The sequence below is a fragment of the Cygnus olor genome, chromosome 11 (assembly GCF_009769625.2).
Source record: "Cygnus olor isolate bCygOlo1 chromosome 11, bCygOlo1.pri.v2, whole genome shotgun sequence".
Classification (NCBI taxonomy): Eukaryota; Metazoa; Chordata; class Aves; order Anseriformes; family Anatidae; genus Cygnus; species Cygnus olor.
The window spans coordinates 14,680,036-14,702,771 of record NC_049179.1 but is presented as its reverse complement, the minus strand read 5'-3'; the positions used below and the strand labels follow the sequence as shown (position 1 = coordinate 14,702,771).

Below are 22,736 nucleotides of genomic sequence, written 5' to 3'. Positions count from 1 at the left end.
TAATCTAGAGCAGACATTTTGTTTAAAGAAGAAAATGAATTTATTATTAACCTCTCTTCAGGAAAAAAACAGAACATATTTGGCAAAACAGCCTTCCAGCCTCCTACAAGGCTGAAAAAATGTGCTTAAAAAGTCTTATTTTGGAATTCCACAACCTTATTTGTCATGCAGGTGTGACTCGTAGAGGCTTATCCCTGCTGCTTATTTTTATTGAAAAAGACTGCTGAGGTGATGGAGAATGGGGGTGTAATGCATCTCAGCTTGGGAAGGGTGACTTCAGCCTTCTTCACCTCTGTCTCTTCCTTCTTCTTGGCCTCTTCTCCTTTTTTTTTTTTTCTTTTTTCCTGTGTTCAGTGCCAGCTGGCATGTCAGTGCATTGCTTTGCTGTGAGGTATCAGTTTGCTGAAACAAGTCTGTTTCACATACAGAGCTTTGCAGGCCTCAGACTGGAAAGGGATTCCAGGTTTCCAAGCAGAGCTGTCTTCTGGAGTAGGCCGACAATACCCTAATCAATTCCTAGTCCCTGAAAGCTGGACGTTAGAATCTAGACAAAGCCTTTAAGATGATGTCGGATATGGTTAGGCCAGGATGACCTAGTGATGGTCCAGGAAGGAAGTGTGTCTTGCAGTGTGTTCCTTGTGCAGTGTTTGTCTCATTATTCTCATTGTTAAAAAGCAAGTGCAAAGGTTTTTCACCATTTACTGGCAATGATTTTGGATTAGTCCAATTATTATGTAATTTATTAACATAATATTTCTGATTCATAGCAACTGCTTTGAGATTTTTTCCTCCCATTTCTAGTTACCTCTTCAGCTCCACAGAAGCAGAGGAAGCTTGAAGAGAGGAGTTTGTTTGTTTTTGTTTTGTTTTGTTTTTCTGGGCCTCTACACATCCCTCTGCTTGTGATTCTCATCATCCATCTTTGATGCCACACTTTGCCCTTCTGTGTTTTTTATTTGGGTTTGAGGTTTAAAACAATCATCTGGAAATTGCAATTCTTAGTGCTCATTTGTATGTGGAGATTGCACTGATTTAACTACCAGATTTTTAAATCAACTCAGTTAATTCAATGCAACCCATATGTGAGCAATTAGCTTAAGTCAGTTAAGAATCCTTCTTGAACTATCCGAATATACAACACATTTAAATTAAGAAAATTAGAATACAAGAACTAGAAACAGGTTAAAGGATGTTACTTGAAAGTAAAGTTTTAGTTAATTCAGTATGCTTTCATGAAACCTCTGATTTTATTCCTAGTTTTTCACGCATTTACTACTTTGTATGAGTATCTTCATTGTCAATATTGCTGCCTGCAAAATTAGGATTTGCTGACATAACATGTAGGAAGACGTAAGTGAGGCTGTTTGGAAAAATGTGTTGTTTCCCCCCACCCCCGGAAAACTTTTAAAGGAGTAATGGATATTCAAAACTGGAGCCAAATCTCCCCATCTAAAAGATGTATTTCCATTGGGAAGTGTCACTGTTGTGCCCTTTGGGAGTTGTTTCACTGCCCTGTTGTTCGAGTGCCCCCTGCCAAACTACAGCTTACATGCTGCATCATAATTCTGCATCTTACTGAACGGCTGTCGTGGAGTCTTGCTGTTGTGCTATGGGACGTGTAGCCCAGACAAAGAGACCCTATAGACAGAGAAGAATGGGTACCTAAGAAACCCTCAAAAGCAAACTTTAAGCTATGTGCTGACAGCACCTTTTAAACAGTTTGAAGTTTTGAATAGTACAATTTGGAGTTCTGACTGGGAAGTCAAAGTTTTGAGGGGAATAGGGTATTTGCATAGGAAAAGCCAACATTTCCTGCAGAAAGTAGATACTTGTTATAAGAAAATTCTTCAGATGAAAATTTTCCAACCCGAACCAGTGCCTAATAATTCTGTTTTAGGGCTGTCTCATCAGTGACAAGCAAAATATTTGACAGTCCTGAGAATAGGTTCTTGAGATGACCCCATCACATGGAAGACATCAAGAAACTGAGAACCCAGTTTTTAACTGCTCCCTGAATCCTTATTTGCTCCTCCATAAAATAGTACAAAGCATTATTACTTGCATTTTTTTTCTCGTAAATGACAGCGTAAAGCATGACCAACTGCAGGTGAATGAATTCTCATATTTGATAGTTACTGTTGTTGCAACTAAAATGAATAGAAATCTGATGAGCATCCTTTCATGTAGAACTGGGAAAGCAGTTTAGCTGATCTGTGATAATGTTTTTTACTCACCTTTTCAATAGTTCATGTGAACTTGTTGTCTTCTTTGATTATGACATGGATGGTATTAGTTGGGGGTGATGCAGGTCTCATTCTGTGTGTCTGACTGGTTTGTGACAAAATATGACAATGAAATGTGTCCACCGAGAGAAAAGGAACTCTTCTACCAGAGCTGAACAAGAATAGAGGCACAGTTACATGCACCAAAAGGGAAGAACACAGACTACATAATTTATCTTGGGAAGCAAGGATTGTCCATTGTGACAAAATCAGTCAGATGTAGAAAGTGAAATACTGAAGGTTCATTACACTAATTAGCATCAGTGCTCTGCTGTAGGTAGGCAAGAAGAAACTGGCAGTGATGCTTTAGAATAGCATTTGCCCAAGAGGGAGCATTATGCATCGTGGATTCATTAGTCTGTGCTGAAAGGGAAAAGTCCTACAGCAGCCACGGTCCAAAGCAGGAATCCCTTCAGTGGCACCGTTAAATTGGTTGGCAGCCAGATAGTACAAGAGTCATCTAGGAGATGAGTTTGGCACCGTGTGTGTAAGAAGCAATTAAAAAAAAAAAAAAAAAAAGGCAGTAAAAATTTTCCTCTTAAAGGTCCGGAGATAAACTAGTATGACAGTAAGAGGTCACAGTGCAATTGAGAAATTGCCATCGCTTGATACTTTATGGGACTCGCTTAGGAGAGGTTGACTTTCTGGCCTTGATTTTCATAATCTAGTACATGCCTGCCTTGGTGCGCTAAGACTGACTGTGGCCTTTACTTACGGTGAAAGCAGTGTGATAGGAAGATGTGGTGCAAATGAGGCTTGAGGGCTCTTGGCATTTGGGGGAGTGGAGCATAAATATAATTTAGGAGTGAGGTGCATGCTTGAAAAAGAAAATATATGGAATGGACGTTGTGGATCCTGAACTGGCTGTTTCAGTTCTGTTGGGAAGTCAAACTGCTCTTGCTCCTGATTCTACATAGGCATTTTAGCATTCGTGGCACTTGCAGTCAGAAGGAGAAAGAGTATATGATCAGTAGTGAACTGTCAGCTGCAGTAATGTGGATGGGAAGTGTTTCATTCATCGGTGTCTCTGTATATGCCTTGCAGCTATTTACCTGTATTTCACTGTGAACAGATGAAAATACAGTAACTTCAAACCCTGAACAAAGAGAGAACGTTACCTTCTTCACTTCTTGGAGTAACTGGGCAAGGGATCACTTCCCTTCAGGGAAACACTGTGGCTTGCCAAAATGCAAAAGCAAGATGTCCCAGAAGGAATTTTAAGCAGCCCACTTTAATGATGGGAAAGAAATTTCACTATGGAACTAATGGTGCAGTCCAGTGCACAGTAGGAAAAATACCCTGCCCTCTGATTCCCCATCTTTGATTCCAGCTGTAGAGTGTGGTAGTGCAATTTTGTACACCTATCTGCTATAAAATGAAATAGTTTAAATGAAGAGCTCTACAAAGAGGTCCTCAGCAGTTCAAAGTTTCTCTTATGCCATTAAGACACAGAAATTTCAGAAGATGGAAGACTAGTTAGTTGTCATACTGAAGCTTCTGAAAAATATCCAAACATTTTAAAATCCAGCTGATTTTACGTTACATAAGCTATTGTTTCATTGGATCGCTCTCAGTGTAAAGCCTCCAATATTTTCATTGCTGTGGGGATGTTCTGTTTCTAGAATGATCACTGGCATCACAGGGCAATACTGTGGTGCAATGACTGGGTGGCGTTGGATGAGCATCTCTGTGGAATGGACATATGATGAATATAGTCATGTTAGTTTTAGCACATGGACTTATACGTAGAAAAAAAGGCTGTATTTCTGACAGCTTTCTTTAAATAATGAGGGAGGGTTTTGCTGGTACTGCTGCTTCCTAATGTCAATGAGTCTTGCTCTCTGAAAAGATTAAAAAATAAAGCAAAATGCAGGATTCCACCCTCCCTCCCCATCCCCTGACCCCCTCAGGTTGCTCTGAGCTTTCTGAATGGCAAGACCAAAACACCTTCCTGCAAACATTCCTGCTTCCATCCTAGGCAGTGGCTATTTATAAAGTACAGCATGCTGTGTCTGTCTGAGGCTGCCACATACTGCTCAACAGCATCCTGGTGTTTACTTGTGCCTACTTACCTTTATAGATATTCTTATCCTATGCTAGTACTGCTGTATGCTTTTAAGATGCACAGTGAATGGTGATGTTGCTCTCTACATATCAAACACAATGCATCCCTTTAGATTTCATAGTTCGCTGTGCCCCAGGTGCTGTTATTATCAGTCCCGACATCATTCATTTGATATGACGGGCCCTGTCTTTCCATTTATCTGTAATGGACAGGAGATTTTGAATCATTTTATCTTCCAAGCACAGCAACATCTTTTCTTTAAAAAGTGACTTTCCTCGCTCTCTGTCTCCATTTCTTGCTTTCTTCCCTGTCTAATGTTGTGTGCTATGTTTATCTCCCAGTCCTTTTACTCTTTATCTCCGGTTCTCTTTTGTTTTTTTGCCCACCCCCTTTCTCTCTCTCTCCTCTCTCTCCCCCCACCACTCTTGCTTTTCTGTCTATGCAGGGCACTGATCCAGGTTTATTGCAGTCAACAAAAAGGTTCTGTTGACTTGGGTTAGGACTATGTAGTATCTCCCCATTCAAACACATGGTTCATGCAGAATTTAGTGCAGATGGAAGCTGAGGTGCTCAGGATCTTTTGCTTTGCACTTAAGTCAAGCGGGCTTAAGAGTAAGACAATAAAGAAGACACATCTGTAGTAAAACTTGGTGTCAGACTTTGAGGTACAAGATTAAAAGCAAGGTCTTACAAGTGCAAGCATTTAAAATACAATTCTGTTTTAAACTGAACAAGTCTGTACTTTAGCTACTTAACCTCTTTCTCATTAACTCCCCGTGAGGTGGCCCTGCCTTCAGAGCAAGAGTCTAATGCTTCTCTTAGAAGTGCAGTTACCTCCTCATAGGTTACGAATGGGAATCACACCCTGGTCTTTCCTGATTGTGTTATATCAACTTCAGGTGTTAAGGATGTTTTTTTTTTTTTTGTAAAGTAGCTCTAGTTCCCCCATATGCAGTTCTAGATGACTGCCTACCTTTATACATCTTTAGAGCTGAGGGTTGTATATAGAGAGGAATATTATTGATGGCATATAATGATATTTGAAACCAGCAGTCATCAACAAGTTCACCTAAGGTTGAATTTGCTCTGCTTACCGCCAGTCAATAGGGTTACACATTCCATCATGTTTCTCCAGGGACTGGCTGGCTTGAATACTTTTTCTGTTCATCTAACCGGACTCTGCGGCACTATTGCAGCACATCTGAAAGACAGACTGCCCGAGTATATCTTTCCTCAGGCAAGGGTGAGCGGTGAATGCCTTGCTGTGTAGTGTTGTGGTGGCAGTGTTTTCTAACTACATCTATTTTTAGAACAGCTTAGTAAAGCTCAGAGGATCCCTTCTTCCACCAGCTCCATAGCTTCTTCTGAGTCATTCTAGAGATACCTACAGAAATGTTACAGCCCTAGGGTCTCCTTGAAGAAGGTCAAAAGTATTTGGTTTAGCCTGGTGGGAGAGACGTGATATTTGCACAGGCCACCTTGTATTGTGGAACTGGTTCTTTCTACACTGTCCCTCATGGATCATGTCACCAAAAGATTGTGGGTGAAATGTTTAATGGAACCACTTCAGTTCTGACGCAGAACAAAAGGGGAAGCAGTCTCATAGTTTCCTTTTGCTGTGCTCCATTTAGAGCCAAGCACTACCCCAGAGGCAGCTAATGGCTCTCCTGTAGACTGACCCACATCAAAGAATGCCCTGGCTGTTAAAAGGTAGAAGAGGAGGCAGAGCTATAACAAAAATACAATCGAAAGCATCAGGCTTGTGAACAAGAGAAATGCAATTTAATTGTTTCACACATATACGTGTAACACATCTGGGCTCAAGATGCACGATAACTAACAGAAGTACAGGCAATCTGTACAGAGCTACAGAGGTGAGGTTTTCTTTACTTATTGGAATTCTTTGTGGCAAATGTTTTCATCATTTCTGTTGAGCTGCTAGGAGTCCCATCCAGGGTGGCAGGTAGTCTCACTAATGCTGGGAAGGAGAAAAGACACACAAAGCATTTAAAGCAAATGTAATAGCTTGGAACTATGTTGTAAGAAATATCTTTGATTTGAGAAGTGAATTTCATTAAATCCTGCCAAACATACAAAGCCACTCTCAGCTTCCCAGCCCCTTTATTTGCTATCAGCACTTGAGATCAGCTTAATATTTTACCTTCACCCTTGGTTGCAGAGCATAACGGACAAACCCATTATCTGTGAATGTCATTGCTATTAGGAATGGGAGAGAAGAAAGGAAGGAACAAGGGAACAGGGCTGGTGGGGATGTGCAAAAGTAAACAGGCTTTAACAGTATGGTCGGAGTGGGGAGTGAGATGGAAGAATCAGTCTCATAATTTAATTAAAGTTCTGCATCTCCTTAAGAGCTGTGGATACAAGCTGCCAGGCAGAGTGCTAATATTTAAAGGTCATTTAAATGAGCAAAGATGTTAATCATTGAAGGGACAAAACTGAACTTTGTCTCCCAGCTCTTGCCTATGTGCTGAGATTTTACCTTCCTTCCTTGCTGTAAATAAAGGCTTTCAAACAATTGCTGTAGTGTTGGATTATGCTTACTGAACCCATCCTAAGTGATCAGCAGTGTTGGTGAATGGCATGGGTGGGGGATTGGCTTGTCATAGGGTCACCTCTAAGAAAAGTCTCAATTTTTATCAGAGCAATGGAGTTGGTAAATTGCATCATGGGCAGAGTGAAGTCTGCCCGAAGAGCGAGACATGTTGGCATGCTCTGTGGAAACTGTGCTCATGTACAACTAACACATCCCAGTCCACGGGCCACAGCAGAACCAGATGCTGCAGTGGGAAACACTGGTGCCTTGTAACACCATCTACTTGGCTTTAGCATGTGTTAATGGAGTTGATTAGGAGTTTTTCTTGCATCCTTTTTGAAGAGCTCATGGGATTTCTTTTATGTTCTAAAGGATTTATTTATTTATTTATTTATTTTTAACAAAGAGGCTTTTAGTTTAGTCTAAGAAACAGTGAAATAAAAATTGAGCTTGGTATTAGCTTGACATTAATCTCTATATTACTGCATCCTTTTGGGAGTAGTTCATTCGTCATGTTCGTACTCCCCTGCATGTTTGGCTTGATACGTTGGAGTCTCCCAGCAAGTACCAAGGCATTTTAGCCAAGGGAGACATGTGGGTGGTTTGAGAAGACACAAACTAGTGTCAATTCCAACAAAAAGGGAGGGGAGAAGTAGTTTTATTTAAGCAGTGACAGTGCTGAAAAAGTATTTGTGTAGTTCTGTAATAACAACTAGAAAAAGAAATCTTATTGTTAAAGTTAAGTGTGAGAAATAAAGTCTAGCCCTCATTCAACTATTGTTTTCAATTAGTTGTGCTCCCTGGTACAACTGTTGGGCAGGCAAACATCACATGCTTACGTCAAGGAAGTGGTTGGTGCTGGGCCTTTTTTTTTTTTTTCACCAATTACCAATGAAAAGATGATTGCTTCTGAATGTGATTCAGTGATTCTTTTTGGAGTTGTACCTGCTGAAAGGAAAACCTGTATGCACACAGGTTCTTGACAGAAATACAGTTAAGCTCGTCTGAGCAGCTGTGGTCCTGAAGGTCAGGAGGGGTGAGCCTCCAGGTACCTTTGCCTGAAGGACCATTATGCAACAGAACCGAAGTGGTCATGTTTTCACATCGAATTTTTGGCAGAAGCATCACATCAGCATTCAGTGACTTCCCATGTGTTAGCTATTGCTAATGTTTTCCAAATTGCAGAGTGAGTAATGTGGGAACTATGGATTATGAAGAAAGAGGGGAATTCAGGTAACACTGAAACTAAAGTTGGAATGGATCTTGTGATGTTGCCAGAAACCCCAAGATGGCATCAGAGACCTTGTTTTTCTACATTAAAAACATATGAAACATTTTTAGTGACTCTTATTGTTCCTTTGTCTTGCTTTCTTAACCAGTTCTCGTTTCTACTTTTATTTTTTAATTTTTATTTTATTGTTATTTTTTAATTCCTACCTTAGGACCCATTCTCTGTAAGCATCACTTGCAAGGCACTGATAATACCAAAGCAGCTACTTGCAACACACCCCAGCTGCAGTTCAAGATTCTGCCTAAACACCACCAAATTGCATCCCCAGGAATACATTCATACTTAGTCCGTTACTAGGAGGCTAGAACAGCAAAGCTGGATGCAACTGTATAGCTAGAAATTTGCCCAATACTTAGGATAATTAGGCTCTGTACTATGCACAGTCACTAATGAGGGAGATTAGACAGATTTTGCAAAATTGTACAATGATGTACTGCTCCATACAGTCAAATATCCTGCAGAATTTTCCACTGATCACTGACTCAGGAACAGAATATTTTCAAGCCAACTAAAGAAAACACTTTCTCAGTGCAAATCTAGGATCCTTATTTAGCTTTTTATTCAGGCTTTGCAGTGAATCTAGGTAATTGTTCTACATAATGATGTAGCATGCATCAAGATCTTCTTGATGTGCTTCAGATAGCTACATTTCTCGTGAGCAGAGAAGCTTAAATGAGATATCCAGCTCATCTCATTTAAGTGCATACATATTTCAGACTGGTCAAAGAGATTCAAGCACCTGTCTTCAATTAGAATGAGTAGGAGTTGGATGTACTCATTTGCTATAGAGGTTTTGAGAAGCCTTTGCTCTATGTAAGCTGACTGAATTTTGTTAGATAGCATGGAATTTGAAACATTTCCTAAGATATTTTGTTTCTAAGTAGTCTTGGTTATGTATGTACCTAGGTAAAGGAAAAACTGTATTTATTTTCAGGACTGCAACTGCGTGAACCTTAGAAGGAAAGGAAATGATAAAATTTGCTTACTGTAAGCACCTTTGAAATGTATGGGCTGTTGACTCATTTCAACCCAATGTTCAAAATCTTTATGTTTGTGTTTTAATTTACATTCCCTGTCCTTGTGCCATGTCTTGGCAGAACTGGAAACTCTTTGGAAACAACTGTTTTGCTGGTTTGTGATATGTTGTTTTTTGATTTCAGCCATCGTTGTTCCTTGAGCGGGGATGATCTGAACAGACAGTGGTTGAAGCCCAATTCCCAGCTTCATCCAACTATTTACCACACCAAAGGTCTTCTGTACTATCTGCGCAGCATTGGCCGAGCTCCTCTGGTGAGTATTTTCCAGTGTCTTTTATAAGTTACTGTGCGTAGATTGATTACTGCAGTTGTGTGAACAGCTTTGTTTTAGAGCTAGAGAGATTTTGAAAGTATCCTGTGCTGTTATGTTTTCATCTTATAGATCTGTTTTGAATGTCTTGGATTTTCTACTGAATCTTCTAACCAACAACTCTAAGTTTCAGAGCCTTTGCACACCTGTAATATGAATATAATTCTTGAAAGCTCTTTAATATCCTTAAAGTATTCTGACTGGGCTAAATATTGTTAATAGGTTATTGCTGTCTTCCTGACAAGAAGACAGGAGAAATTCTGCAAAGGCTTATTCTGAATGGACTCTCCAAAGCCCATGTTGGAACAACCTGTGCAATCCCCAAAGCACAGGAAGCAGCCCTCAAAATGGCTGAACTTCCACATTGCTTTGGTGAGGGGAAGGAAACAACTGGATTTTAGACTACCAGAAATTCATGAGGTGATTCTAGCCTCAGAGCTGCAACTGGGATTGGTCTGGGATCTGTCCCATCTGCTCAGTCCTGTTGTCCAGCAGAATGAATAGTTCTGAGACCTCAGGATAAAAAGCACAGGGAAGTTCAAATGTTAATGAACAGAAACGGATGCACAGACTGGCAGGTTGGCTGCTTACAGCTACAGTCATGCAGAAAATGTCCAAAGACACACAATTCTGTCTAGTCTTGACAAGGTGAAAATGTCTGTGAGCTTCTTTACGTAAGTTTTTGTGGAAATGTGATTTATTATTATTATTTTTTTTTTTTTTGGCCAAGGCTATAGTCTGGCAGCTCAGCTCTGCACTCCAAGGAATCTCTTGGAAGCTCAGCTCGCATTTGTGAGCTTACTCACCAACCTTTTTCTTTTATAGCCATATATGATCAGTTCTGGTTTACCACACTATTTTCTATTGGGTCTTTTTTAATTCACAACCACCCCTGTCATATCCAGATGTGTAAAGCTGACCATGCACCCAGTACAAGTTTTCATCATTGCAGGGTGAAGGGAAACTATTGATCCTATCATCTCTCTCACTCACAAGCTGCATGTCAGACTTGGTAAACTGATTTTTCTTTGCCTTTGAAGAGTACATCAATTTTAGGCTATACATGCTCAAAAATGCCTTTTCCCTGCTCCAGAAGAGAGACGAGTTTCTTCTTCCCTGGCCCTGCTGCCGAGATCCCATGGAGCCAAGTTCCCAGATAGCCAAATGATTTTTGTGAAGCTACTTAGTTTAATTTATCCTGGGGATGTGCAAGCAGTTTCTTCAAAGCAAAGAAAAGCTGCTTGAAGGAGGAAAGAACTTTTAACAGCCTTTCAAACCAAAGCCATTTTAATTGGTAACTTCTTCCATAGCAAACAGCCTGCCTCTGGAATCCCAGTAAACCAAGGGGCTGGAGGCACTGTGGCATTGCAGCTCTCCACTGCGTGAGATCTCTTTCCAACTGAGAGCAGCAAAGTGGCAGTGTTAGAGAGCTGTGTATTGGAGCAACCAGGTCTGAGGGGGAGAGAGGTGTTGCTTTCTCCTTGAGCATTTGTGGTGAGAAAATGCTAGGGTTTACAAGTTACAGTTGACAATGCAGTTGCAGTATGCAACAGGAAACGTGCAGCTCATGTAGAGAGACCAGGATGCCCTTGGAGGGGACAGAAAGAACCTCCTAGGGACCAGGAGACAGAGAGCAGAGTTTGCTGCCATTCAGAATTATTCTGTTAAGTTTGGAAATAGATCTGCTTGCAAGGATATAGCTTTTTGTGTGGGGAAAAACCTAGACGTGTCTACCTCAAAACTCTGAGACTGAGTCCTCTCACAACACCATTAAGGAAAAATGGAAATTTTGTAGGAAAATCAAAGAGATTTCAAAATAATCTGTTTTCCAACAGAGTTTCTTGCTTACCATTTTCTACTTTGCTTTTCCTTTGTTTTAAAAGCTGCTTGGTTCTGTGAGTCATGAGGAGGGTTGTTTTTGAGTTTGAAAGCAGTCCTTACCTCTATGATGATCAGTGCTGGCAAATAACTTTAAATAGATAAAAATTTGCATGTGTGTCTTGAGTCATATCCCAGTGAGCACAAGACTTGGAGTTTGACTGTGTGTTAGTGTCCCAGCTATACAGAAGGACAGACTGGAGAAAAAACAGATGGGGAGGTCCCAGGTTTGCTTAGTGTTTGCCCAGACAGGAAAATTTCTGTATTGTGTGTTGAAATTACAAAATAGAGCTTTTTCTTCGCTGAATAGTGAGGCGTACGCTACACTGTAGTGTGAAAATGAGGCAGAAGAGTGTATTATAAAGAACAATTTGTTATAAACATAGAGAATAACTGCAGTATTCAGCAAAGTTAATTAAAGCGTAGGACTATGCGACTTGCAAATGGAATGAAAATATTTCCAGTAGCACTGACTTCCCTGCCATGGAATTTGGGAATCAATGAAAGATCCTATGGCCTGAAACAGCAGCACTGTTACAGAGCCTGGCTTTGATAATCCTTTACTAACACAGAAGGCTCATTCCAGACCTGTCATTAAGGACTCATCGGCAGGTTTCTTGAGATGCAGAATTATAGACCTCACACTTACTAGGCAGCCCAGCTGTCTGAACAGCTGATCATCCCTGTGTGGTTTCTGATAAGTAAAGTAATCTTTTAGGTAATAATATATGCGTCTCTTCCGTATTAGTAATTCTGTAAATTGGCAGGTAATTGATACCCAGTTGAGCTGGGATCTCTGCCTTGAACCAGAACGAAAGCTATAAAATTTTCTTTTTGATATTCATAGGAATAAATTCTAGGTGGTACCTGTGGTTAACCTAAACTATGACTATATGTCGCTGAAAGCAGAGATGGAACACTAGCTGGAAAAATGTCTGTCATTAACAGATCCAATAAATGCAGCTGTTTGGAAGGGACCATTACAGGGTAATTCCACATGCTTCAGCCAGTTATTTCTAGTGCAGGGGCTGTATAAACCCTGTAAAATATGCACACAGCCTGACAGGGCTGAATGTCTGGGGTCTGTGCAATGTTGTCTTTTTTTTTTTTTTTCCTTTGGAAGGGATGCTGATTGTAGGTTTGTGCTCATTAGCAGCTCTCAAACTGCTCTCTTTGTCCTCCCCTTTCTGCCTTTGCCAGGTGGCAAGGGTATAAGCAAGGCAGGAGCACTTGTTGCAGTGAAGATCACTGATCTCGTGCTTTAGCTGTGGAATGCTCTGCGCTGCAGCGATGGGGATGTGCAGGTCCAGAGTCCCGCAAAGAGAGCTGGAGTTGAGTGGTGGTGTGTGAAGGAACACTGACAAGTTGGAAAACAAAAGGAGCAGGGTATAAGCAAACAAACTGCCAGTGTGAGGTTTTTGTCAAGATAAGTAGAATTGTCCAGCTAATTAGGAGCAGGGAGATGGTTCTTCATGCGTGTATGCCTTAGCATCTTCAGTTTGTCAATGTACAGTTTGTCAGAGGAGCTGAAGGAATTTAAATACTCAATTCCTAGATAATTAAACTCCATGACTGCCTTCAGCTAAACTTAGTTACTGTATAACTGGCAAATAAATGTACTAGGGTAAATCGTGCCTTAAGAGTTGGTGGAAGAAGCTCAACTGCTCCATCTGTTTCTCCCCTCCTGTATATGTGTTTATGTAAGAATACATATTTTTCTCCCCCATATTTTTACCCTCTCTTTATATTTTTTCATAATTCTTCCCTACCTTCCAACACCTGTTCCTTTGTCTCTTGCATATGCCCCAAAAAACTATTTCAAAAACTATTTCAATGAGATCTTGAAGCTCCTTTCTAATAAGTGGTGAATATTGGTTTAAAATGAACCAATTTCTTCTCTTTAGAAATTCTTGTCTTCCATTGACAGATTTCTGAATTTTCCTGATAAAGACATGGAGAATATATGTAACAGCAGTGTGTATATTGACTTCATATCTCAGACGGTACTGAGATTGATTACTCTTTAACGCTTGGGTCAATATTTACCTCTTAGGTCATTAAATCGTGATTTTCATTTCTATAGGAGTTGATATCTGCCTATAAAGGCGATCAAAACTTCCACTAAAACTAGAAACATGCCTTATGCCTAGCTTACATGACAGCTGACATAAGAGAGATGGATTAAGTAGATATATTAGATAGTGTGGAATGAGATTATTTGCCATGAAGATAGGTCATGTTCTGTGCTTGGCTTCCAGGAATTCATGCAAAGATCTGACAGCATACTATATGTTTTTACACGAGTGTGCAAATTATATTTTCCTGAAAATTAAGTAGTACTGGTTTTGAGTTTAAAGAAGCTGAGGTGACAATTAATTGCTGGGGAAAGTGCAGTTTTAGAATCTCTTGAGGATAATGCTAGAGTTTAGAAGTTGAGAAGTCACAGGAGCCTGACAAATTGCTTTGTTGTATCCTAAGTTACCATGAACTCTTAGGTTCCTGAGTTGCCATGGATTCTTGCACAGGTGTCATGTTTATTTCTGCTGCAGATGGAAATGCACTGGTCTTGACTCTGGATTCCTAAGATCATGTCAGATCCAACAGATAAAACAAGATACAACTGACTAACAAAGTTTGACGCTGATTATAGGCATGGCCCAGAGTCTGAGCTTGTCTGAAGAGACCAGGAAAAACAAACAATAAGAACAAAAAAACACAACCCACACATGAATCCCCACTATAGTCTTATAGTACCTGTTATGAATAACCAGGAAACTTTTTCTTCAGTGTTCAAGATTTTGCCTTTTACCTCTTTAGGTATTCTGTGACTACCATGGCCACTCTCAGAAAAAGAATGTGTTTCTCTATGGTTGCAGTATCAAGGAGACCTTGTGGCAAGCAGGCTGCACGGTTGACACAGCAGTTATCACAGAAGATGTTGGCTACAGGGTAAGTCTGTTTTGTTCCTTTATGCAATTACTGACATGTATGTGCGCTTACATTGCTCTCTAAGATAAGGCCAACTCACAAAATTTGGGTGTAGGTGAGAGCTTCCCTTACTCCAGAAGAGTAGATATTCAGAAAACTTCAAATCATTAACAATATCTCATGCACCAGGTATCAGGACAAAAATTGTCAATAAGTGGGTCCCTATTTATTTTATTTTAGGAAGATGCTGTGTTATTATCTTTGGCCACAGACTGTTGGAATGCCATAGTTTTGTGTGTTCTATGAGTTCCAAGTATATGTGTGCTTTTATCACCCCACCATAATTAGAAAATAAAAAGATATTCCATAATAGTTACTGACAAAATGTCAATGTGCCGTTGTACTACTCAGTTGAGTTGCTTCCTCACAAAATGCTCCTGGTCCCAATGAAAATGCCAGAGAATTCAATGGATGTCAAACAGATCTAACACAGTGAAGTTTTCATAGCAAGCGCTTGGCATCATAAATGGGGAAAAATTCTGGGATTTGAAAGAACGAGCATTGAAATCTGTCTTGCTTCTATTTCATCAAACTCTTCTCTGGATTTTCTGCCATCTCTTTCTTTGCATCTGTCTAGATGATATTTTCCTCTTAAATGACAAATTTCCATGAAAAAAAAAATCTGATAAGTTATATTTATAGTCTTAGAAAAGGTTAATTTTGTAAAACATTAACTGTGGCCTTAAACTAATTATAGAGGTATAGATTGTCTAACTCCAACCTGAAATAGGTTGACAAGTCTGATTATCATTCCATAAGGTTACCACATCCTGTGTTGGTATTAAAGCAGTGTGCATACCATACGGCCACTTTCCCTGAAGAAAGTACTCCAACGTTCATTATAAGGGGTCCCTGTGGCAAACACTCTGTTTCACAAAGAAAGCAGGAAGGGTGCTTACAGTCAGGATATCTTTTGCTGTGTTTGAATTCAGTCAGCTTGAAAAGGCTGAGGATGGTTCACTGTTACACAAACAGAATTCAAATGCTGCTTTCAGCATCTGGAGCCTGTATTGAATCTGCAATGAAGAAACCAGGAGCAAGCCTCCAAGGCTGTCCAAAAAAACTCTGCAGTGGCCTATAAAAAGGATTCTGTGGTTAGAATTGTCTTTTTTTTTGCACAATATGGGAGGTTTCTGTCCTGCCTCCTGTAGATAACTGGGGATAGGCCTGACCTCCACAATGGATTTGCTCCTCAGGAACCAAATACCTCAAGCAAATGGTGATTTTGGAACAGCCTTTGCCTCATAGGCCATAGAGTGAGCTGTAGCCCTTGGCAATTCACAGGAGTAAGAGTCTTTATTACTTTCTATTATTTAGTGGCCTTAGATGACTTGTGCAGCATTGGCATCACAAAACCCAGTTTCAGGATTTGTCCTTTTGATAGCCATTCCGGGCCCCTTTGAAAACAATTTCTGCAGAGACATCAGCAGAGAAACCTTATTCCATTCTCCTCTAATGTGAATGGTGGTTTTTGGACATGGTCCTGTGTGAGGGGAGCAGCTCTCCTCGCTGTTGTGCATGTTAAATCCAGCTGTGTGAGAGAAAGGGAACACAGTCACACTGCTGCATTATCATAAAACAATCCTTTAAAAGGGTGTGTTTTCAGCCTTCCAAAAATACAATTGAAAGATAATTAATGAGAAAAATAAGTAGAGAAGAAAGAACCATTAGTGTGAAATCCCGTGAAAGCTGGTAAAATGAACAGAATATTAAATTCAGATTTGCTAATGCTCCTAAATGAGTCCTGCATACAGAGACATTACTGTTACCTGCCAGCATTTTTATTTAATTGTATGTAAAAGATTGATTATGCATATAATTTCAATTGTTTTTAAAAGCTAAACTGGATTAAGGATCTGATTATTGTACTTCATAATATATATATTTACAAAAATCTGTGTGTTGTTTCAGATAAGGACAGAATGAAAACTATCTGTACCTTCAGACACAGTTTAACTGGATCTAATGATACTGTTCAGGATTATAATTGTTTGGGTGACGTGACTGCACTGTGTTTTGTTAATTTCTGTTCAACCCAAGTCCAAGAAAACCTGGAAGCTCGGCACGAAAACGTACAATTTTGCAGCAAATAGTACTTTGAAGGCAATTCAGGAATGTTGAATGGTTAGTCTAGAGCAAGCAGTCCATTTTCAAGATTCCTCTGTTCAGTATGCTCACAGAAAAGGGAGTGCTGCAGTTCTTAGTAGCATGCTGGAGATCTTGACGTGAGATTTAAAGCTCATGTTGGTCTCAGATTTAAAATGTAATTTCTCCCTTTGTTCTAGTTTTCTCCTTTTTTTTTTTTTTTTTTAATCTGAAAAAATGAACCTTATAGATCTATACCTTACAGAACTGGTAGGGTCCATTGCCAGCTGTAACCAGGATATACAAAAAAGTGACATTTACTTTTTTGTTACAGAGATACGTATGGTTAAGCTGTTTGCAGGGGATATTGCAAAATAGTTTAGGCCAAAGATTTATCATTCGTGTCAATCATGCGTTAGGAAAAGACCTGCTATTAAACCTTTCTCTTTCAATGTTGATGAAACCAAGAATTCCAGTACAGTGCTATGAAGTAAAGCTCCACAGAACGGAACTACAATTGCTCATGATCAATCAGTGAACCTGATTGTTATTGGAAAGTGAAATTAGCCTCTTGGCTTTCACCACCCAAACTGAATGAAATTCAAGGGTAAATGCCGTTAGCAATGAGAAGAAACTCCTTCTATATGATTCCATTTGGTTCAGAAGTTTAAGAAAGCTGTCATCAAAGAAATAATGAATGTCCTCATTTTGCTTGCTCTTTTCTAGATGGACTAGATGGTCTTTTGGCATATATTCAAGGTAGTATGCAAGCACTAAAATTTACACACGTGTATGTGTGTATGTAAAGGTTCAGTTTCTACATAAAGCACACCTAGTGTTAACGTATCTGGTATATGTTTTTGCAGATGTCATGAGTAAGTATGTGTTGCCTCCGCACTGATGGAAGTTTTTGATACTGCAGTGTGTTAGGAGTGTTTATAGACTGTTTTAGGAAATACGGTTTCTAGAATAAGAAATTTACTCAGGGCTAAGATATAATTTTGACTGGGTTTTCATGATTACTTTTTATTGTGATCTTCTAAATGAAGTGTATAAAATGTACCACTTGGACCCAGATAAGAATATTTTGGTTTCACAGTGCAAGATAGCTAAATGCTAAGCTCTATTTTCATGTAATTATCTGTGACCTTCATTGGGATTACACATCCCCTTCCTCTGCTGTATGCTAGGTTCAAACAAAACTCCTCCCGTAGCTGAATCCCTTGTCAAATTGTGGATGTATGATGGCAGGAGATACAGTAGGGCTGAAGAGGAGAGTAGAATGGAAACATCATGTACTGAGCTATGACTGCAGCCCTCTGGGCAGAACAACAGGAACGTGTAGTTAATGCTGAAGCAGCTTGAAAATAAAACTTTGTGACTTCAGCAGTCCAAAATTATTGGATGTGAAAAATGTTTCATTTTGAATAAGATATACCAAATGTACTGTATATTTAGCATTTAAGTCTTTGACTTGAAAGAAACAAACATTAGAATATGAGGATTTCACATGGGATGAACATAATGAATCCAGTTTGGCGCTAGTTGGAGCTATCTCAGTAACAGTTTCTACAGATAGGTTTGATGATAGACACTTCAAAAAACACAGGTCTTTCTGAAGATGTGTGAGCAATATAAACACGTGTTCATCTGTTCAGTTCATTTTCTCATTGCTGATACTTTCTTATAGACTCTTCCTAAAATCCTGGATAAAGTGGCCCCTGCGTTTGTCATGAACAGCTGCAGCTTTCTGGTAGAGAAGTCCCGGGAGTCAACAGCACGGGTCGTGGTATGGCAGGAAATGGGTGTGTTGAGGAGCTACACCATGGAGAGCACATACTGTGGCTGCAGCCATGGTCTCTACAAAGTGAGTAAATCTTCCAAAGAACCCTGTTCTACCCTCCTTCTAATGTATGTCTCACGAGCTTAGAAGAGTAAAGAGATAGCTATTGCCTTGCTGCTTAGTGTTGCCTGCTTTTTCCAGACCTTCTACAGCATGAACGTAGCCACACTTCTCAGTTTCTCCTTAGTGAAATCTTTCCAGGATCCCTCACTCTTTCAATCTTTCATGCCAGGAAAGTTGAGTCCTTGCTTTGAGGTTTCATTCAGCAGTGAAATTAAAAGAAACTCCAGTCTGGAGCCAAAAACACTGAGCTGAAGGCAGGAGTGTTTCTGGGATGATACAGGGCACTTATTCTTCTAAGAGTATTCACAGTGTTGTACCAAAAAAAAAAAAAAAAAGTGTTGGCAGGTCATATGGACATCTTTAAGCTAGATCTAAGGTAATTAAACACTCATAGATTGGTTTGGGTTAGAAGGGACCTTAAAGATCATCTAATTCCAACCCCCTGCCATGGGCAGGGACACCTTTCACTAGACCAGGTTGCTCTGGTCTATTCATTATTATACTTGTCTACCACTAGTATTATCGTCAACATGAGTACTAGTGGTAGTATGCTGTAAGGTACAGGCTAGCTACCTGAGCATTCACTCGGCTAAATGTAAGAACCTGTGCTGAGAATCCTGCATTTGGAGTTGCCTATTACTGACAGCCAAAGATAGCTAATCTACGGCTAGTTTTAACAGCTGCCCATAAGTTCAAGGCATGCCTTTAACTATGATCTAAATGGACCCAAATTCCATATAAAATGAGGTTCTAGACTTTGTGGGATGGATCGTATTTGCACTGAATACTTCAGAGATAGAAGTCTATGAGATGATCTGGCACTGTTTAAGTGCACGGGATGAACTCTGTTAATGCATTTAGCTGTTCATAATTTTCCATTCACTCAAATGGTGAATTCTTTCTCTGTTCCTTTCTCCAACCTGTTGTTTTCATTGAATGGCTTCTATATTCCACCTTATTTCTCCCACTAGGGAGCAATCCTTATCTATACAGCATTAATAACCGGTTAAGGATTCTAAAAGACCCTTAAGGAAAGAGCCATTATTACAAATAACAATTAATTAATAAGACATTCAAATGATTATCTTTGCAAGCTCTATACTAATCCCTTTATTTCTCTGTAAAGTGTAGCCAGGAAGTACTCAGCAGCTGTTTTAACAATGTTCTCCTATACACACATCAATTCCAAGACAGAAAAGGCAGAAGAAGAAACTGCAGACAGTTTAAAGGAAGTGAATATAATTGCCTTGAGCATTACATTTAACACTCCCTACTCCTGAGAAGTTCTAATGGGTTTTTAATAGGCACCACAGGTCAAGACAGTGGTTTTGAATCTTCTTTAGACAGCGAGGAAAAATTCTACATTGACTGAAGTCAGTGGCAGAAATTCTAGTGATACCCATGGAGGAGGATTTCACTCATTTCCTAAATAACCACAGTAACACCTAAAAGCAGTGACATATGAGGTTGTATCAATATCTAATGATTTGCTCTCTTCCTCCATTAGCATCTGTGAAGTCTTTAACCCAAATTTGCTTAAATTGTATGATCAGGTTCTTGAAATATTAGGAAGAGATTAAATGCCTCATTCAGAGGATGAATATAAAGTGTGCCATCTACAAATCTTCTTACAAATACATACAAACATATACATACTACAAATCTTCTTACAAATCATCTTACAAATACATCAACACAAAAAGGAGGACTAAGGAGAATCTCCATCCTTTACTGGATGCAGGGGGAAACTTAATTACAAAAGATGAGGAAAAGGCTGAGGTACTCAATGCCTTCTTTGCCTCAGTCTTCAGCGGCAAGACCAGTTGTTCTCTGGATACCCGGTACCCTGAGCTGGTGGAAGGGGATGGGGAACAGGATGTGGCCCTCACTATCCACGAGGAAATGGTTGGTGACCTGCTACAGCACTTGGATGCACGCAAGTCGATGGGGCCGGATGGGATCCACCCGAGGGTACTAAGCGAACTGGCGGAGGAGCTGGCCAAGCCGCTTTCCATCATTTATTGGCAGTCCTGGCTATCAGGAGAGGTCCCAGTCGACTGGCGGCTAGCAAATGTGACGCCCATCTACAAGAAGGGCCAGAGGGTAGACCCAGGGAACTATAGGCCTGTTAGTTTGACCTCAGTGCCAGGGAAGCTCATGGAGCAGATTATCTTGAATGTCGTCACACGGCACTTGAAGGGCAACCAGGTGATCAGGCCCAGTCAGCATGGGTTTATGAAAGGTAGGTCCTGCTTGACGAACCTGATCTCCTTCTATGACCAAGTGACACGCTTGGTGGATGAGGAGAAGGCTGTGGATGTGATCTACCTTGACTTCAGTAAGGCTTTTGACACCGTTTCCCACAACATTCTCCTCCAGAAACTGGCTGCTCGTGGCTTGGACTGGCGTACGCTTCATTGGGTTAAAAACTGGCTGGATGGCCGGGCCCAAAGAGTTGTGGTGAATGGAGTCAAATCCAGTTGGAGGCCGGTTACTAGTGGAGTCCCCCAGGGCTCAGTGCTGGGGCCAGTCCTCTTTAATATCTTTATCGATGACCTGGATGAGGGGATCGAGTGAACCCTCAGTAAGTTTGCAGATGACACCAAGTTAGGTGCGTGTGTCGATCTGCTTGAGGGTAGGAAGGCTCTGCAGGAGGATCTGGATAGGCTGGACCGATGGGCTGAGGTCAACTGTATGAAGTTCAACAAGGCCAAGTGCCGGGTCCTGCATCTGGGGCGCAACAACCCCAAGCAGCGCTACAGGCTGGAAAGCTGCCTGGCCGAGAAGGACCTGGGAATACTGGTTGATAGGCAGCTGAATATGAGCCAGCAGTGTGCTCTGGTGGCCAAGAAGGCCAACAGCATCCTGGCTTGTATAAGAAGCAGTGTGGCCAGCAGGTCTAGGGAGGTGACTGTCCCCCTGTACTCGGCTCTGGTGAGGCCGCACCTTGAGTACTGTGTTCAGTTTTGGGCCCCTCGCTACAAGAAGGACATGGAGGTGCTCAAGAGAGTCCAGAGAAGGGCGACGAGGCTGGTGAGGGGTCTGGAGAACAAGTCTTACGAGGAGCGGCTGAGGGAGCTGGGGTTGTTTAGCCTGGAGAAGAGGAGGCTCAAGGGAGACCTCATCGCTCTCTATAGGTACCTTAAAGAAGGCTGTAGAGAGGTGGGGGTTGGTCTATTCTCCCACATGCCTGGTGACAGGACGAGGGGGAATGGGCTAAAGTTGCGCCAGGGGAGGTTTAGGTTGGATATTAGGAAGAACTTCTTTACTGAAAGGGTTCTTAGGCATTGGAATGGACCGCCCAGGGAAGTGGTTGAGTCGCCATCCCTGGAGGTCTTTAAAAGATGTTTAGATGTAGTCCTTAGTGATATAGTTTAGTGGAGGTCTTGTTAGTGTTAGGACAGAGGTTGGACTAGATGATCTTGGAGGTCTCTTCCAACATAGACGATTCTGTGATCCTGTGATCTACAGGTCCCTATTATATGGTGGAGGCACCAAAAAATAAGCAGAAAGACCTGGTGAAGATGGATCTTTTTTTTTTCTTTTTTTTTTTTTTTTTTATTTTTAATGCATCCTTTAAAATGTGTAAATGATTTTCTGCTTTCTTTCTTGTTCCATTTTTCATTACTGATCAGGACCACAGACAGGCACTGAGGACATAAGCAATTTGACATGAATGTTTGTCACCGGTGACAGAATCCAGTATTCTTATAGCTACCCCGTAAAAGAGTTTTTTGAAATTTCTATTCCTAACATCCTGAAAATGACTTCTGTATGTTGAAAGGCTGAGCCCCAATATCCAACTGGTATCTATCAGGTTATTTCTCTTTCCTTTTTTCTTTTATTTTTTTTCTTTGTTTAGGATTTTCATCCATCTCAAAGATAAAAGAAATGTAAATATATCCATGAGGGAACATTTCTTCATTTCATCATAAGGATAATAGAAACACTTTGTGCATTTTCTCTGATTCAGGCATTTTAAAGTATTTCCACTTATTTTTCCCAAGTACTCTAAGTACCTGACTTGGTAGCACTGAAACAAAATATTTCTTACATTGACTTTTATGCTGGAAATGCATAAAAATGTGTAAGTTATCTCTTTCAAATAATATTAATAGGCTATTTCATCTTCCTTTTAGCAGTCTTTAGCATTAGTTCTTGCTTGTTTCTTCTTACAAGTGGATTCTTTAGTGTACAGACTCGATATGCTGACCTGAAGATTTGGTTGTAGAATACCATTTAATATTCAGCTTCCATCTGTCAAACCAAAAGTAGTTCATTAAAATCTGGAACCCCTGAAATATTACTGTAAATTGGAAATGAATCACAGAAGAGTTTTT

General features: G+C 40.4%; 1 protein-coding gene across 2 annotated transcripts in view; it reads left to right on the top strand.

Annotated features, from left to right (window-relative positions):
• AGBL1 (AGBL carboxypeptidase 1) overlaps positions 1-22,736 on the top strand; it is a 289,216-nt gene that overhangs the window by 136,912 nt on the left and 129,568 nt on the right. For both annotated transcript variants that reach the window (XM_040570157.1, XM_040570156.1), the window contains exons 19-21: positions 9,353-9,482; positions 14,235-14,366; positions 18,181-18,357. In XM_040570157.1, coding sequence (XP_040426091.1) covers positions 9,353-9,482; positions 14,235-14,366; positions 18,181-18,357 — 439 coding nt within the window. The remainder of the gene's footprint in view (positions 1-9,352; positions 9,483-14,234; positions 14,367-18,180; positions 18,358-22,736) is intronic.